This window comes from Eufriesea mexicana, unplaced genomic scaffold, assembly GCF_001483705.2.
Source record: "Eufriesea mexicana isolate 0111107269 unplaced genomic scaffold, ASM148370v2 scaffold16629, whole genome shotgun sequence".
Lineage (NCBI taxonomy): Eukaryota > Metazoa > Arthropoda > Insecta > Hymenoptera > Apidae > Eufriesea > Eufriesea mexicana.
The window spans coordinates 115056-133245 of NW_016924050.1; the positions used below are offsets into that span (position 1 = coordinate 115056).

Below are 18190 nucleotides of genomic sequence, written 5' to 3' on the forward strand. Positions count from 1 at the left end.
ATTTGCATCCTAGTTATTCTCTTACAGTGGATATGTACATATGTATACATAAACATACAAAGTAAGTTATATACTACATTCTTGTTATAGTCAAATGGATGGAAATTTATTTGAAAATCCAGCACATTGCTTTTCAGTTATATTTTTTTCCATCATATTTTACATGTATAGTAGAGAATTACAAACTTCAAATCCCTACAGGCATCGTTAAATATTCGCTCGTGTACACTACACAATATTTGCGCAGATTGCATATGTACATGAAACTAGTTGCTTAAGGCAATATCACTTTGAAACAAAATATCAGCTTTGCAGTGAAAACATAAGAAAACATGAATGAAATATACATGCAAACGTAAAGAAAATGCTTTAACCCTTATGTTTGAAAGTCTATCCTACTATGCGGATAAATTGTTGTAAAAAAAACTTAACACGTACGATGGATACCCGTGTAAGATGTCGTATCAAACAACTATCTATTTCATTTTTTCAAATCTGTGCTCGATTTCGTAAATTCCAACAGGTTCTTTAATCTTATCACAATAATCAGCCCATTCTCCTTCGGTTAGATCAACGTCTGTAAATTCTTTTCCATCATTAACGGTTTTAGCAATCCATCCTTCTCTTGCAGAGAATTCGTTAGGTTCGAGACCACGACAATCGAATATCGCTATTGTCTGAAACTTGCCTTGATCATTTGCAAGAAATGATTTGATGGAATCTTTCAAGATGGTCAAAGCATTTTCACGAGAACAAAATTTGCATTTGCTTGCAAAGTGATTTACTGCGTTTCGTTTTTTAACTGGGATGGACTCGTTCAAGGTCACATAGCTCCATTTGTCCGATTTTTCGCCACAATTGCCACACGTAAACTTAAGATACCATTTGAATTCTGATCCTGATGGTTTCAATTCTTCGATATTTTCCAACGTAGCTTTCATTTGCAATGCTATTTTCACCATCCTGATGAAACTTTCTCTTTCCTCCTTTTTTATGCAACAGTTTTCTGTACTCGATAGTATTTTGCGTATTATACCTATGAATTGGAACAATTACAGTCTGTTGAGGTTATGTTATGAACGAATGATTCGTAAATTCACGAACGCTATTTTTTCCCTCTAAAAGTAACTGCACAAGTAACAGCACGTGGACACTTTTATACACATACGTATTATTTTTACGTATTGTATTATAATAAATCGTAATAAAACGCTCTTAAAATATATTGTGAATAGTGATAATCAGTCAAACAGTGCAATTTGAATCGCGTATGTACTCATAGGTACAATACAATGTTGGTAACGTAGAAAATGATTTGGTAATATATTATCCATCCAAGTTTTCCATCTATAATCGAAATATATTTATCGAATTTACAAATTGGCACTTTTATAGTGTGTGCATCATAAAATCGTTTTAGTGAACACGTTGTTCATAGGCAATGCGTCTATGAGTATCAAACGAGAGAAACAAGCATGAGACGAACAGTTTTTCTTTCTACATTTTGTTTTTATATTTTAGCAACATATTCTAATGCCGAAGATATTTTAGGTTGTGGTGGATTTTTGAAAAGTTATGCCGATATCGATTTTGCCAAAGTACAAATAACGTTGTGAGTAATTTATAAACGGGTTCGCGTCATATCACAGACACGTAGAATAAATTCATGAATAATAACTTAAACTTTTCATCTATTTAGGTATACGAAAGGTGGAAGCCTCAAAGATTTTACAGAATGTGCTCCCAACAATGGATATTATTTTCTTCCCTTATATGATAAAGGGGAATACGTTTTGAAGGTAACGCAGAATGATACAGCATATAACAATTTAATCTCTATTTGCTGTTCCATTAATTTTGTTTAATAGAACAAAGAATTCCAACTAAGGATAATAAAGATGAAATATCAATGTTATATGTAATATTGAATGTTGATATTGTCTTTAACCATATTCAGGTAGATCCACCCAGAGGATGGAGCTTTGAACCTACAGAAGTCTTATTGAATGTAGATGGAAGAACAGATGCCTGTAGTCAAGGCAAAGATATTAATTTTACCTTCAAAGGCTTTGGTATCACAGGCAGGGTAAATTATCAATTTAAAATACATCAGATACAACATCTAAAACGCACAAAGTGAATCAAGTGTATACATTGTTATGAAATATAATATGATTTAGGTTATCAGTTTAGGATCTGATTCTGGACCAAAAGGTGTCACAGTATCATTGTATATGGAAAATAATGAGCAAGTTTCTGTTGATACGACAATTACCATGGAAGGTGGTATATTTTATTTCACCCCGATACAACCTGGTCAATATATACTCATTGCATCCCATCCCACGTGAGCATCATCTATCGGGATTGATATTTAATTATGTTACAAGATGAGTCATGCTATATTACTCTATCTTATAGGTGGATATTGAAGACGGATACAGTAAAAGTAACAGTACGGGAAGGCAACACAGAAGTCCCAGATGGTAGTTTAGTAATTTATGGATATGATGTGAGTGGACGAGTCACCAGCGAAGAAGAAGCAGTTAGCGGTGTAACATTTGTATTATTTGGAGTAAGACTGTTTTTTCGTCCCCCTTTACTTTGTTTTTAATCTGTTTCTTCAATTCTCATGTATAATTAATCAAATTCGATATGTTTATTGTTGCCCTGTAGAATGGTACAGCTAGAAATTGTGCAACGACACCTATAAGTAAAGATCTCGAATATAAAAAGCCACTTTGCCATGTTGTGTCTGACAAAGGTGGTAAATTCGTGTTTCCAAGTTTATCACCCGGCGAATATAAACTCGTTCCGTATTATGCCGGTGCTCAAACTAAATTTGATGTGCAACCACCCGAATTGTTATTCAAAGTGAGCCACAGTAGCGTTGTATTACATCAAGGATTTAAAGTAACTGGTTTTACGGTAAATGGAATTGTCCTCACCGCCAACAACGGAAATCCTTTGCCAGGAGCAAAAGTTTTACTTTCTCAAAAACAAGTTGCTATCACGGATGAAAATGGAAAATATGTATTTGACAATATGAAAGCTGGTCAATATACTCTCAAAGCTGAAAGTGGTATGCTTAGTTTGTGTACTATCTTCTTTACAAGCTAAATTCGAATTAAAATTGTTCACTATGGATTTAATTCTTTTTGTAACATGCAGAAGACTTATTGTTCAATTACAAATCAGTCAAGATTTCTCCCAGCTCCCCGGAACTTCCTGTTTTAATACCAACAGCATATAAAGTTTGCGGGAAAGTTACTCTATCGGCAAAAGGAACTTTAAATTATCGAAAGGTTTTCATTCAAAATACAGCAGCTACGTTTACCAAAGAAATTGAAACAGATGCAAAGACAGGTGAATTTTGCGTCTACCTTAGCCCTGACACGTATCAATTAAGCGTTATTGTGACAGCGGAGGAAAGAGCTAAAGGATTACAGTAAGTTCATTACCGAACGCTTCTCATGCCCAACCAGGCTCCTTGGTTTTTGATATTGATATGTTTTCAGATTTTATCCGTTGCAACAGACGATTGATGTGTCGTCTCACCCGGTGCGCAACGTTAACTTTTTACAATTAAAAGCTACGTTAACGGGAACGGTAAAATGTTTACCAGAAACCGATTGCAGTCAAGCTTCCGTAACTTTAAAGGTTCTTGACGGCATTACAATAAAAACTATACAGACGAAAGGTGAGATTTCACTTTGCCGTATACGTTATTTCATGTCTAATACATCGTTTCTTTTTCTTGGAAAAATCTGCGACAATGAGCACGCGTTAAAAAAAAAAAAAGACTTTATTTTATATCTAAATGAACATTATGGTATAAGCAAGTAATTACCACGCGTTCTAATTGTCGCAGTTATAACGTGTACTTAATACACTCGATACTACCATTTTTCTTGTAAAGTTATTTTTGATTATGCAGCTGGCCAATATCAATTCACGGATGTGTTACCTGGACATTACGAGGTACTAATAGACAATGACATTTTTTGTTGGGCGAATCCCAGTTATAGAATTTCTGTGACTTCAGAACGATCTGTATTACCGCCCTTTGAACAAACCGGGTTTTCCGTTACTTTTATATCATCTCACGATACTATGGTCGAATATTCGAAGTCAGACGAATCAAATAAATTAATGTTAGTCTTGAATAAAGGGAGCACGAAACATTGCGTTTCCGAACCTGGAATCTATACATTTATACCGAAAAGTTGTCACATTTACGAAAAATCGTTTTATACATGGGATACCAATACTGTTGCTCCTGTTTTATTACATTCGACGGAGCACAGTCACATGGGAAGCATTATAAGTAATACCCCGTTAGATGGAGCTAAAATAAAGATTGAGGATGCAGATGGTATGGTTAAAATGTAAGGAAATATATATATTTATCCTTGTATACCTTTATATATCTCTATACTTGAATGAAGATTAATGTCTGTATGATTTTTCTTGACATAGCCTTGATCCAGTGGAATCGAGTCACCACGAAGATTTTTACAAATACCAATTCGAATTTAAAGCAAAGGCAGATAACATTTATACTATAACACCGTTATCGGATACTCTTCTCTTTACCCCAGCGTCGCTGAAAGTATTAGGTGTGAACGATTGTCAAGAGGACATTGTTACATTTGTTGGTAATCTAGGAAAGGTAAGCGCCGTAACGTTTGCTTAAACGTGCTCAATTTGAAAGAAGTTACTTGTCACTTTTTGGCGTAGATAATCGAGGGTGAAGTCGATCCACCATTGGAAGGATTTACCGTACATGTATTTGGTACCGACAAAACCGTACCCCTGCACACGTCGCATAAACATAAAGATGGAAAGTACAGGATCGGTCCTTTAGACAGAAAAATAGAATACAGGTATACATCTGTGGTTTCGTTTTTATTTTTCATTTATTCGGTTCTTACGTAATTCCTAAATTAATGTTTCTTGCCTATTAGCGTTACTGCAGAAATGGAGGGGTTCGTGTTCATAGGACCCGATTCTAGTGGTACGTTTACTGCTTACAAGTTGGCTACAATTACTGTACAGGTGTTCGACCAAGCTGACAATGTTCCCTTGCAGGTGTGTATGCGTCTCGGTCGAATGAAGCTCGAAAATGAATAACAGAAAACAGTAATAGATTGGTATTTGTTCGTCGTGATACAGGGTGTCTTGCTGTCCTTTTCTGGTGGACAGAGTTATCGAAAAAATAGCATTACCGGCGAGGACGGGAAATTAGTCTTCGACTCTTTGTTCCCTGGCGATTACTATTTGAGACCAATGATGAAGGAATATCGTTTCGATCCCCCATCGAAAATGATCAAAGTCAAAGAAGGTGACATTAGAACGGAAAATCTATTCGGGAAGAGGGTCGCGTTCAGCGCATACGGTTCCGTGACATCCCTAAACGGTGAACCCGAGGCTGGTTTGTTAGTCGAAGTTCAAGGACAAGGAGACTGCGATAATCTTCAAGAGGAAGCGACCACGGAGGACAACGGTGGTTTTCGAATTCGAGGTTTGCAACCAACGGTAAGCGAATCCCTCTATTTGTAACTCGTGTTTCCTCTGTTCTTTATTCGAATCCGAATCTTTTCTTTTAAAAGTGTTTTATTTTCTTCCATATAGTGTACTTATGCATTCCGTTTGAAACCAAACGCTGAAGTTAACACGCACATTCAGCGCACCAGTCCCGTCTCGACATCAGTACAAACTTCGACGGACATTCGTGGTCTTCGATTGGTCGCATTTCATCCAATATCGCGCACCGACGTTTCGGTACACGTTGTGTCCATGCAACCGGAACATTACCGTACGTTGAAGGTAAAATTGTGTAAGAAAGATACACCCGATTCTCCCATACATACATCGAAATTAGAGGCTCAGCAACTTAATAAGGTCGGAAGCTCTTATAATGCCGGCTTTCTTGTTCATTTCCCTCCGTTGCAGGCTGATGGTAAAAAATACTTTGTACAATTAGAATCGTCCCTGTCCCCTACGCTACACAAATATAGAACTCAGCCCTTTTATTTCGAAGCAAACTCGTCGTTCAAGTCCGTGAAATTGTTATTTAACGCGGAACGAAAAGTCGACCAAAGCGATATGAATCAAACATCCATGGTTGCTTTACCTTTTATTATACTCATTACTGTCGCGTTTTTCAACCGCGAAAAACTTTGGTTGTGGTTAAACGCTTTAATCGAAAGATGGTCAAAACCGGTGCCAATTTCGAGAACTCCGGTACAAGCTGTTCCCATCGATCCGAGAGCGGATGACATTATAGTCGAGCAAATAATGAACATTAACAAAAGAAAAAATAAGTCGCGTAAACTATAATTATTTTCGATCTTTAGATCGTTACGATACAATCAGCATCACAGCGACTAGTTCGCTTTGCAAATGCGATAACATCCTCAGCCGGCCAATAGATCTCGTCGCGTTTTATACTGTGTACATATGAACAGAGTGATTCAGCGGATACCATTATAATCGAAAGCTTCACGCCGTAAATGAATGACTGTCGATGCGATATATTCATAGATGTGTTTCTAATGAATACGCCATTTTCATAGATAATTATATTTTTATTAGATACGCATGTATTATAGTTTTACCTTACAACGTTTCAGTTTGAAACGATAAGGATTGTTTAAACGATTCACTTTACTTCTGTGATGGTTACGGAGCAATAAATGCCTAGAGAACGAAAAATGAAAATGATTTACGTTAACCTGATGTTCGATCTGTCAAAAAAATACATTAAATTCGACTTACTATAGGGTTGACTTCATACATGCATTTCATAAACTTGAAAGACTTTTCGCATTTGTCCACATCATCTAAAAATAATTATATACAACTTTCGATTAGAAAGGAGAACACGAAAACGTGAACAATTTGTTAAAATGCTCACCAACGTCGCTACAACTATCAATCATCTCGTTACCCAATTCTTTATAAGCGTTTGGAATTACTTTTTTCAGTAAATTGTACTTTATCTTACCATCCTTGTCCATCTATATCATTGAAAATAATAACAATCTCGAGGTATAAAAAACGCAATAACGTGTAACATAGGAATCATTGTCTTGCTATCAAGTGCAAAATACGAATATCAAATTTTACCATTTTAAACTTTTCGAGGACGCATTTGAAGTAACATTTCAACTTATCATCATCCGGAAATTCTCCATATTCAGTGTCCTCAATAATTTCTGGAAAAGGTAATTATTGTCAGATTTTAAGAAATTACAGTAAATAATCGACAAAACATTCCACAGCATTCATTTTGTGACCTACCGAGTTTCACCTTAGTTTCCGCCATACACTTTTTTCTATAATTGGCCGTCATTTTTCTAAATTCGTCGATATCGCTCTTGTTCGTGAAACATTCGGGATATTTCGGTTAAAAGTGTAAGGAAAGGTTATACGAAAAGAAAGAAAGTAGACTTACCATACCACCGCAAGCTAAATTAAGTTGCAACGCCAGAAAACACATCAAAGCCAACCAAATTCCCATGACTCTCATGTTATCACTAATGCGTGTCCTTTGATGTTAATGTTCGGATAGTGTACTGGTCGGGTGTATACGATCTACTACTATGAATCCGGATCATTTATAGACGTCCGCTATTCGCTTCAAGCGGAAAGCGAAAATCGGTCAGTATAATTTTCAAATTATACGTAACAATTCGATCTTTCTCGCCAAATGGACACGGAAACGTACTTCCTTGATCAGACGTTTACCTAATGATAACGTGTAGTGGCTAAAGAAGGTGTTAAGCTCCAACAAAAATATAAAGTCTAGCGTAAATACAGCGGTACAAATTACGATAAAGGAGCAATTACCGAACACGATGGTGGACAATGAAATACACTATTTTTCAAAACGTTCAATTGATATTCAGATTTCGTGTTCACTTCTAACATGTTCGAATCGTCGTTAATTACATTTTTATTACGAACACGTTAAATTATATGGACAAACGTGTCTTGCGCAGTTAAACCTCCCGTTTCTTATGTTTATAAGAGAAACAGTGTATGCTGTTTAAGCAAATTTCGTATTAGTTATTTCGATAAGAAATATGAAAGATCTCGCTGATTATATTAAAAAATGGATAGTTTGATATGAGTATCGCTAAAGCGATTTGAACAGGGAAAATACTTTAATATGATCATCTAGAGGACGGTAAAACGAAAGTAACGTAGAAGATAGATGTCTCGAACGGATTTTTATTTTCACTATTATTATTATTGTTATTATTATTGCTGTTGTTGTTGTTGATGGTGTTGTATAGAAAACAATCTACGTTCAAACGGATAAGATTTCGTTACATATTAAAACGAAACGTCCAATGAGATAGTCGCATCGTTCGTTCTTATTTCACCGTCGATTCAAAGTAAAACCCAATTAAAAGAGATAGTATGTCTGAAATAGAAGAAAAGAAACGTTGGAAAAATTCAAACTGATGAATAAGATTATTTATTGAATAGGAGCTACTCACCCGCGGTGACGATTCCGCGTAACATTTGTTAAATCTGTACGCAAACTCGCAATTGTCACCTTTGGCTAAAAAATCGACTAATTAGCAACCGAGATTGGTATGCTCGGTTCATATGCAATCGTATGCAATAAAAATAAAATTCATAGGATATAAACAATAAACATCACTATTATCTTGCACGAAAGAAATAATTTTTAGGAATAATATAGGACGGAGTTTTCAAAAATGCTTTAAAGAAAAAATATACGAAACATAATATACATGTGTGTGTGTTTGTATATATACCCAAGTATTTACCGATCCCTTTGCACTCGCTGATTGCTTTTTGAACCTCTGCTCTGTAAGCTGGTATTCTTTGAAAAAATGTAAGCATGCCATTCAAGCTGAGTTCACTCTTGTCGTCAACCAGACCAAATTGTTCCCATAGACAGTACATGTAACACTGCGAACCAAATAGAACGCTTCTTTTTTTTTCGCTTAATAAGTCGCGAGATCATGGACATAGCAGACCGATTCGTGAGCTTCATCAGTGTATTATTACCTTCAATTGTCGTGTTTCGGGCCACTGACCATTCCTTACTGCTTCTATGTCCACTAAAACAGAAAGGAAATACAGCTTTACATAGAATGCGATTGAATTGGCTAAGGACCTCTACAATTTTATCACAACTCGAAATTCTACCTGTCGTCACTCCCGTTTGGGTCTGACAAGCATTCACCACGCTAGCTGCTGTTGCGATCATTTTATCAGAAACGAAACTCGGCCGCGTCTAAAAAAATATTTTTTTATTAATCCTTCATAGTTCACACATACACATTTTTAAATAAAGCGCGATGCGCACGCAACTCTAGCTGCGCAACTATCGCATTCCCTATCTTCTCGAATTTCCAGGAAAGAGAATAAGTTCAAGGAACATATGTAAAATAAGTTATCTTCGAAGAAGCAAGAATAGAGAAAAATAACAAAGCACAAGACCAAACTGTGATTATCTCAATCGCGATGGTACATACCCCACAACGAACAACTGGCGACCGAATCAAGCAGAGAATCAACAAACTCAATAATATCGAGTACTTCATGATTCGTATTTGATGCAAATCAAAACGATCCGAATCAATAAGATTTCCAATAGAAATTGAGTTAATCTGATCCGGCCGAGGTCCGGAGGGTAAAAAATATTCGATAAGATATGCAACAGTTACAATTAGTGGTGCCGGCAAACGCGAGGGCGCGACTGAATGTTCATGCGCTCGACGACCGATCAACCGACCGAGGGGGAGATTTGTCAACGCGCACCGCGCTCGCTTATAACCAAACAGAATCCTATGTCGTTACCTTCGCTATGAAATTAAGCTCACACAGTTTACTCGTTCGTTTATCCCCTTGTTCGTTCGACAAATCGCTCGACAAATCACTTGGCACCTCGATCGTTTTTCCACTATATTAGTAATTCGTATCATATTTTATATTATCATATTCTTCTATAAAATTATCGTTTCATCAATTGATAATTAAATCCGTTTTTAAATCAAAAGACGCGGGTGAACGAACTTTTCGATTTAACATACATATATAGGCCAGGGTATAGGCATAAACGCAGATTTGATTGGCGGATGTTACCATTTTGCAATCTGACTCTACGCAATTTCTCTTGTCTCCTACACATTCAACCGATTCAAATGCCTCGTTTCGTTCCTATTCATGCGTCGTTTACAAATTGCAACAGAACGAAGCACGTTCACAATCATTGCCGAACGAGTCAATTATGAATGAGAACGTATTGAACGACGGTCTTGGCATTTTGTTCCTTTTTAAAATTTGTCACTAGAATTTCTTTTTCAATTTCATTTATAAAACCCACTTATTAGAATGGAATTAAATTGTACGATTATTGATAATTGGAAAATGATACGTTATCGATTCCATTCAGCATCACGTATATCCGATAAGTTGATTTGACATCGGTAGAAAAATAAAAAAAGACACAAAAAAATATTTTACGCGCTAAAATATGAAACAGTACATATTCGAACATGGCTATCCAATACGCGAATTGCGCGGCAAGTAAGCGAGGGAAGCAATTTGTGGGTCAATACAATTCCGTCGAAGGTAGTCGAATATACCCGAACGAACCCCAACTAACATCGTCTCGAGTACAGTCGTCTTTTAAAATTATTAACCACTGTCAACCCATCTGAACACAAGTTATAGTTGTTGATATATTAAACACCGAAACAACGAGGTCATCCAACGAAATTTATATGATGATAGTTAACTCGATATCCGTCGAAATGTCGCGTTTGTTGCTTGATCATTTTTCTCATTTAACATAACCTTTTTGACGACTGTACCTTTCCCGCTGCTCGCGGATGTACAGTCAGCCGATTTACTATTGTCGAGTCAAGCGTGTACTCTTTTAATGGAGTAATACGGAAATTTGATCAAATTTGCGAAAAAAAATAACGTTTCGCCGGAAGCTCATTTGCTCTAAAATCTTTGAGACGAATCGAATTCGTTCAAGTTTCCATACATAAAACCATTTCGACAAACTGTACGGTCGGTGACACAGTACAGTCTGACCGAATTAATATTGACGATTCTGTCACACTCTTGTACCAGTTTCTAAATTGAAAGCATTTTAAGATTTATATAGCGACCATTACGACTTTACTGTGTCGCACTTGGGATATTTCCTCGAGCAGGACAAGTTATTAAACAGCGATGCTTCAACGAATTTGGAATCACGAAAGACAAAACGAGGACAAACGAATCTCGACAGACTGTACAGCTGAAGTTGTATTGACTGCAGCGTTTTCTTCGAGCGACTGCATTTCGCCTAAAACAAGACGTATAAGGGATTTCGAGGATGAAAATACAAAGTGTCGTCGATGCTCTGTAACACTGAACAAATGGTCTCAATTGGAGGAAGATAATCAAGGTAAATTTGTTGAATGAAGTCGAGTTCATTGAACGTTCCAATTGCATTCCATCGACGCCAAGATTTCGATCCGTTTCTAGCACGGTACGATGTCAAAGACAAGAAAGAAACAACACTTTTTGAAACACGTTCGTAGCAAAAATTTGATCACGAAATAGAATGATACAATGGAAATTTTCGAAATTTGAAGATTGCGCGACAAACGGAAAGAATCGCAAGAACCTAATTAAAATTTCGAAAAACTTTCTGATCAAGCACTGCCATTGTCACGTGATCCATGCTTTTCTTACGTCATTTTTCGCGTTAAATTTAAAATTTTTTCCAACCCCATTGTCATTTGCTTTTGGTAAAACAATTTAATAATTTGGAACAAAATGGGGAAAACGAGAGGAGTGCATGAAACAACGCCGGAATTAAGAAATCGAATGGTGGGAATGTATGAAGCTGGTTTAGCCTTGCGAGAAATAGCGATTGCTGTAAATTGTTCGGTAAGTACATTTCAAAAATCGTACAACACTTTGAATTGTATACTATGTTTGTCATGTTTATTATTTTTAGCCACGTACAGTAAAAAGATGGTTAAACAGATTTGACAAAGAAGGGACTGTGGAAACCCGAGAGCGATGCGGACGTAAGAGGGCCACAACAGTGGAACAAGATGAAGCAATTGTACGCCTAGCCACACAGACACCGATAACGGCAGCAAAAGCTGTACTTCCTGCTCTAGGACTGACATGCTCTGTCGATACTATACGTGAACGATTACATAAAGCTGGTATTCATAATTGGAGCCCCTCGCGAAAATACATGCAAAGAATCCCGCTTGGGTTAGTTCTTCAATGTTATCGATATTTTTACACGCAAATCTTTTATATTCTGTATGCCATTCGACTGTGCTTTTCCATTTACAGTGATACGGATGGTGTTGCTATTCAACAACCTGTATGGAGACCTACTGGAACACAATTAGGAAAAAAGAAGTCTTCCAAAGATCCTAATAAAAATGAAAAAAATGTTAATATAGTTAAAAAGAAGAGTCCATTAAAAAAAATTAAAGCCAAAGATGTTTATGTCGGAGATGGTGCACCGGTAGAAAATATTAAATCTTCTAATGAACAACAAGAATTCATATATCCGCAACAAAATGCTTCGCAATCTCAAGTTAATGAAATACAAACTCCACCTAAACTTTTTGCACTGCAACCAGAGTTTGGGAATACTTTGAATTTAGCTCAGCAAACACAATCTATTTATCAACATCCTGCATTAAATATCTCCCAAAATTGGCCTCTAGATTTAGTCCAAGGAAGTCATCACTATCCACAGGTTTGTACAACCTACCTCTCTGTATAAAAACATTAATTTCATACATCGCTTTTATTTTCTCAAATCTTAGGGTCAACCAAATTCAATATCTCACGAACAAGTAGCTTCCTCTCAACAGCTTCAAGAGTTGCATTCACAAGAACAGCGGCAACACCACATACAACAAGTACAACAAACAATCACGGATCAAACTCACAATCTTGATCAACAACAAGGGCAACTTCAAGCAGAAGTTCAACAGCAGCATCATGATCATTTACATCCTCAACTAGCTAGTCCACAAACCAGTACGAATTTAACTTCTGATAATTCTAATACTCGTGGTCCTCAAGATAATAATCAGTCTTCTAGCATAGAATCTAATCAAAATAAAGATTCGTCGAATGAAGGTAGCGCGAAAAGTGAAGTACAAAGTAAGAAAAAAAAGGGCGGGAAAGCAAAAGGAACATTGGAAACCAGCGTTGAAATTCGAAATCGTATGATCGGCATGTCCGAAGCCGGTTTATCCACATTATCTATCGCGCTTGCAATCGACAGATCGGTAAGAAGAAACATGTTCGTCTTGATGGATTCACATAATTAAAACCATCTCGTGGATAGCCGTATACGCAATACTCGTTATTAAATAGGAACGTACCGTTAAAAGATGGTTAGAACGTTGGCATAAAGAAGGTAACGTACAAACTAAGGAAAGAAAGGGACGTCGACGAATCACTACTAAAGAACAAGACGAAGCTATCGTTGCTATGGCTACTCAGCAACCGTTAACTGCAGCTAAGTACGTTGCGCCTGCCCTGGGTTTAAAATGTAGCGTAGATACGATCAGGGAAAGGCTTCATAAAGCAGGAATACATAGTTGGAAGCTTGGAAAGAAACAGGGGTTAGTATGCTTAAACAAAAAAAAAAAAAACAAAAAAAAAAAACAGAAAAAAAGGAAAGATTATCCTTTGGTATACACGTCTATATGTTTATCCGTATCAAGCAATCGCCAACTATTTTAGAGAAGGAAATGCTGTACATACTGTACACCTTTGGCAACCCAGTGGAAATCGGCCGAATAAACCAAAACTATCCGGTGAAAGGAAGAAAAAATCGTGCAATAATAAAAAACGCGATCAAGTATCAAGCAATTCGCAAAAACTATTGTTTGTTACAAAAATAAAAGCCGAGACCGCTCTAGTGAAAATGGTTTCACCACCTATAAATATGATCTCGGAACAAACTACCGCCTTACCATTCCATAATTCTGGAACAAGTAAGCTCAGGATACCTTAAAGTAGTATCATATGCCGTATTTCATTTAATAAAACTTAATTGCTAATTCTGAAAACCACTCCCTAGTGGCAAACTATGTTTCAGGTTCTAATATGATACAACCTATCCATAATATTCCCGCACCTCCTCCTACAATTGTTCAATCTCAGTCACATCCACCAACAGGTCCACCGCCAATACCGCAGTCGATACAATCAATGAATTCTATGATGCAACAAAGGCCTGACTGTCGATTAGCACAAACAATTGTAGCATCCGTATCGGGACAAGGAAGTGCCGGAGTTGTCTATCCATCGTGTATGGTTGGAAGTAATAGTCACACAGGACACATGGAACAACCAGATCTTTTAAACTATGAACCATATATTTGGAGTTTCTAATCATTAAGTATGTGAATAACATTAAATCGTAAACTTCCAAGTCACTTTTATGATATATTTATATCATTCTAATTTTGTTTTTTTTCTTCTTCTATTTCTTATGACATCGTATGATGTTCGAAACAAGAAGTAAAATTACTATACTAATTTTACGTTCATACTGTTTATAATAGTTACGTAACGTTCATTTGAATCATAAGCAGTGTTAGTGAAAGTATTTCGGTATTTTTATAATTATTAAAATCGAGAATAAAAACCTCAAATAAATATTATCAAGTTTGTAATGGTTTACGACAATTGAAAGGGTAGGTTTAACTTCGATCGATCATACTTGATCTTCACTATATCCTCGTAATTGCATGCGTTAACTAATTAGACATAACAATATAATTGTTAGTTAATATTGAGAAGAACACAAGATTTGTTGCAAAAAATATAGTTATTTCCTTATTGTTTGTTACTTGCAATATATTGTTGATGGATGTAGTATTACCAAATGATGACAAAATTTTTTGTATGGAATTAAAATTGTAAGACAAAAAGTTTCGATTGTATCATCTTTGATACATAGTATAAGAATAGTCGTTTTTTATTTAAACGTAAGTTGACTAAATCTATACTTAGAGACAGAAGATATACTTTTGTAACATCTTACTCAAATTTAATTTGCATTATTGAAAATTATTACTTAAAATGTATTTTCACTGTCACTGTCCTATTGATTTAAAAAATGTTTATGTTAAATATAACTGAACGAATCAATTTTAGTAATATGAAAAGACACGTCAATATTGTGTAAATATATAGCGATATACGCATATGAATTTACGTAATTGAACAAATATATTGATAAAAATAAAAGAAAAGTTATACAATGTTTATTTTGCTATACGATGTATTTTATCTTTAAATCGTCATTCACAATGTGGTAATGAAATATGCGAAATAAATTACCGTAAAAATAAAAAATTTGTGCCATGTTATTATTGTTAACACTAGAATTATCTACCTACAACGTGTACCTAAATATAGAACATATAATTGATATTAATTTTAAAATGGTATAATGGAAATAAGAATGAAAATTACAATACTATTTGAGCAAAAATCAATATTAATTTTACCAAAGACAGCGACATATTTTCAGCAAATGTATAAAAATAAAAATTCTAAAACAAGTTATTTTGACTCCTTTGGTAGATCTAATGTTAAATTTATACTAACAAATGTTTCAGGAATAAAAACAGTTCACTGACAAATTGACAGATTAATATTTATGATCCTTATAAATATGAAAACTTTAATAACTTACAATATTTAAAATTACATGCTTCATTATCCTTACATACATCTCTTTTATAGTTATCCAATTTATTGATATAAGAATTCGTCATTTAAAATTAAATTTTACACTATTTAATAGTATGATTTATCATGTAATTTCCCATATACGTGAAACATTTTTTAATACATTCTGAGGATCGTTTTTGTGAAACATAAAGAACCCTTGAATTTGCGCTGGACTAATATGTTTCTTCTCTGATAATACAGATTCTGTAAACTGTTTAGCAAGTTCATTTGCCTTGTTGTCAATATTCTTATAAAATCTCAAAAACATCTGTTCCACTTGATTTGCACTGCACCAACCTATAATGAAAAATAATGCTAGTCGTTATACATATTCAATCGCGTTAAATTAATTAATTCTCAATTACTAAGAAATATAATAATAATTCACCAAATATTATAACTGTACCTATGTATTCTTTTACGTCTACCCTACCGGGTCTAATTAATGCAGGATCTAATCTTTCTAAATAGTTTGTTGTCATAAACAAAATTCTTGCCTCTGCAGAAGCAACACCATCTAAACAATTAAGCAAACCACTAAATGTAACTCTATTTAAACCATCATATGCAGCTTTCACTGTAACAAAGTATACAGAAATAGTAAGAATATAAACAACTAATACCGCATAATTTTATATTCTTTCTTTAAATTTACTACTTACTTTCTCTACTTTCTTCTCGACTAGCAAACGCGGCATCAATGTCTTCCAAAAGTATAATAGTTTGTTGTGGTGCTACTGCTAATAGGTGATTTAATCTGTCATCTGTTAAACCTCGCTCTGATAAATTTAAAACACAAATTCCCATTTCTAATTCACCAGCTAACGCAGTAATGAATGAGGATTTACCACAACCCGGAGGGCCATATAATAAGTATCCTCGCCGGTATGGAATACCTAGATAATTAATAATGTATCTTCTATTCTGTACAACATTTACTGCAAAGTATTATTTATATACCACGATCGCTATACCACGAAGGATTTTTTATAAATTCACGACAATCATTTATTATCCTTTCTGCAACACCCGTATCTAAAATGACCGAATTTAGCGGTCTTCGTTTTCTAGGATGTCCAAATTGTCTCCATTCACTTCCCATTGCAGTATACATTATTGTTTTGCCTTCATACTCTTTTAATGCCATTTGCCTGGCTATAAATAAAAATTGTTTATTTAAAAATTTTTTAAATTTGTATATTTTAGTGATAATTAGACACAGTTAATTAGTACCTCACCTTCTTCTAAAATATTAAAATATATATTTCTATTTCTTCCAAGTGCAGTAAGTTGCACTGTTTCCCATGGTATACCCATTTGTATGTCCAAAGTTTGTTGCTCCCTAGTTCGTTCTACCCTTATCCAATTCCCATTATATCTATTAATTTGAACAGTAAATAAGTTATTTGCAATTCACATAACTCAATTGCCAAATAACTTTTATTAATATAATTTTTGAACTATCACAAAAGTATTTCATACTTGTCATTGCAATATGAAATTTTGCAGTGATAAGTACAGTTACTTCTAACCTAATAAAATGTGTTCCAATACTTGGTATGAAATCATATCTAGTTTTTATGTGACCTGTTTCTCTTTGCTCGAAACTTGTTTCAACAGAAAGATGTTGTGTTTCCTTTGCACCTTTTTGTGTAATCCATTGCAAAAGCCATTGGTAGCTCTTATCACGGCATGGAACTTCTAAGGTGATCATATAATGTCGCCTGTACTTGTAAAAAATTAAACATTACATGGTATTGAACAATAGATAATGTGCAATTTAGTTATAAATAATACCTGAAAAATATCATTCCTGCCTGCATTCCTTTCCGTAATAAAGCTGCCCCAGCACCTATTCCGAAGAGTCCAAAACCAGCTCCAAAATAAGGATTATCAGATAAAGTTTGTACATAATCTATTATAGTCATAATGAAACTGTTTATTACTTTCCTAAATAGAAATGTTAAATTTGTTTAAGCATTAAATTGTTCCTAATATGCTGTATCGTATATGCTAACAATGTTTAATTGTTTCATACAGCATTTATTAACTTACACTTATATTATGTTTAAAATGATGTAATTATAAAGGAAATTGCTCTTAATTTAATCTTGTACAATTGGAGCATATTATAAGGTTATAAGAGTAAAAAGCGGAGAAATATATATTTTTAAGTTATACAAAAGAAACAACACAATTTTATAGATTTCTTTTAAAAACGTATTGATAATCTATATAATTGGAAATAGTTCAAATTTTATAGAAAGAGTACATTGCCGATATTTCGTAGCATCTTTTAACACATCGGGATCTGTACTTTACGAAATTCGTAAATGTATACCTGTGCGTACAGTAATCTTACGATATATAGACATATCGAACTCTTTTGCCAGTGCGATATTTACCGGCA

General features: G+C 34.9%; 6 protein-coding genes across 9 annotated transcripts; 2 read left to right on the forward strand and 4 right to left on the reverse strand.

The window, feature by feature from the left end:
• Positions 1–427: 427 nt before the first annotated feature.
• Positions 428–1263, reverse strand: LOC108554086 (UPF0587 protein C1orf123 homolog). Its single transcript, XM_017909228.1, has one exon. It carries the CDS (start codon positions 960–962, stop codon positions 477–479), a length of 486 nt encoding a protein of 161 aa, XP_017764717.1. The 5' UTR covers positions 963–1263; the 3' UTR covers positions 428–476.
• Positions 1264–1392: 129 nt separating this feature from the next.
• On the forward strand, positions 1393–6575 carry LOC108554110 (nodal modulator 3). 2 transcript variants are annotated; one of them, XM_017909276.1, is made up of 14 exons: positions 1393–1612; positions 1700–1799; positions 1958–2086; positions 2181–2347; positions 2422–2575; positions 2677–3082; positions 3172–3448; positions 3519–3700; positions 3920–4388; positions 4480–4672; positions 4741–4886; positions 4968–5091; positions 5176–5538; positions 5635–6575. In XM_017909276.1, exons 1-14 carry the CDS (start codon positions 1476–1478, stop codon positions 6340–6342), a joined length of 3555 nt encoding a protein of 1184 aa, XP_017764765.1. In that variant the 5' UTR covers positions 1393–1475; the 3' UTR covers positions 6343–6575. The 2 variants fall into 2 exon arrangements, with proteins under 2 accessions (XP_017764765.1, XP_017764766.1); XM_017909277.1 differs by having other exon boundaries at positions 3938–4388; positions 5635–6574.
• Positions 6576–6631: 56 nt separating this feature from the next.
• On the reverse strand, positions 6632–8027 carry Obp11 (odorant binding protein 11). The gene is made up of 6 exons (XM_017909278.1): positions 7460–8027; positions 7306–7381; positions 7132–7220; positions 6920–7022; positions 6781–6845; positions 6632–6702 (listed from the first exon to the last, which is right to left on the reverse strand). The coding sequence occupies exons 1-6, from the start codon at positions 7532–7534 to the stop codon at positions 6685–6687; spliced, it is 426 nt and encodes a 141-aa protein (XP_017764767.1). The 5' UTR covers positions 7535–8027; the 3' UTR covers positions 6632–6684.
• A 251-nt stretch (positions 8028–8278) lies between these two features.
• Positions 8279–9732, reverse strand: Obp10 (odorant binding protein 10). Of its 2 annotated transcripts, none has more exons than XM_017909232.1 (6): positions 9522–9732; positions 9193–9280; positions 9052–9104; positions 8796–8952; positions 8511–8575; positions 8279–8434 (listed from the first exon to the last, which is right to left on the reverse strand). In XM_017909232.1, the coding sequence occupies exons 1-6, from the start codon at positions 9588–9590 to the stop codon at positions 8417–8419; spliced, it is 450 nt and encodes a 149-aa protein (XP_017764721.1). In that variant the 5' UTR covers positions 9591–9732; the 3' UTR covers positions 8279–8416. The 2 variants fall into 2 exon arrangements, with proteins under 2 accessions (XP_017764721.1, XP_017764720.1); XM_017909231.1 differs by having other exon boundaries at positions 8808–8952; positions 9522–9667.
• Positions 9733–11304: 1572 nt separating this feature from the next.
• LOC108554080 (uncharacterized) lies at positions 11305–14430 on the forward strand. 2 transcript variants are annotated; one of them, XM_017909222.1, is made up of 8 exons: positions 11824–11937; positions 12008–12276; positions 12361–12775; positions 12846–13062; positions 13132–13316; positions 13405–13655; positions 13777–14030; positions 14117–14430. In XM_017909222.1, the coding sequence occupies exons 1-8, from the start codon at positions 11824–11826 to the stop codon at positions 14428–14430; spliced, it is 2019 nt and encodes a 672-aa protein (XP_017764711.1). The 2 variants fall into 2 exon arrangements, with proteins under 2 accessions (XP_017764710.1, XP_017764711.1); XM_017909221.1 differs by having other exon boundaries at positions 11305–11937; positions 12846–13316.
• Positions 14431–15862: 1432 nt separating this feature from the next.
• Bcs1 (mitochondrial chaperone BCS1) lies at positions 15863–18169 on the reverse strand. The gene is made up of 8 exons (XM_017909250.1): positions 17836–18169; positions 17578–17730; positions 17313–17504; positions 17019–17158; positions 16741–16935; positions 16443–16676; positions 16187–16357; positions 15863–16077 (listed from the first exon to the last, which is right to left on the reverse strand). The coding sequence occupies exons 2-8, from the start codon at positions 17706–17708 to the stop codon at positions 15863–15865; spliced, it is 1278 nt and encodes a 425-aa protein (XP_017764739.1). The 5' UTR covers positions 17709–17730; positions 17836–18169.
• Between the last annotated feature and the right edge of the window lie 21 nt (positions 18170–18190).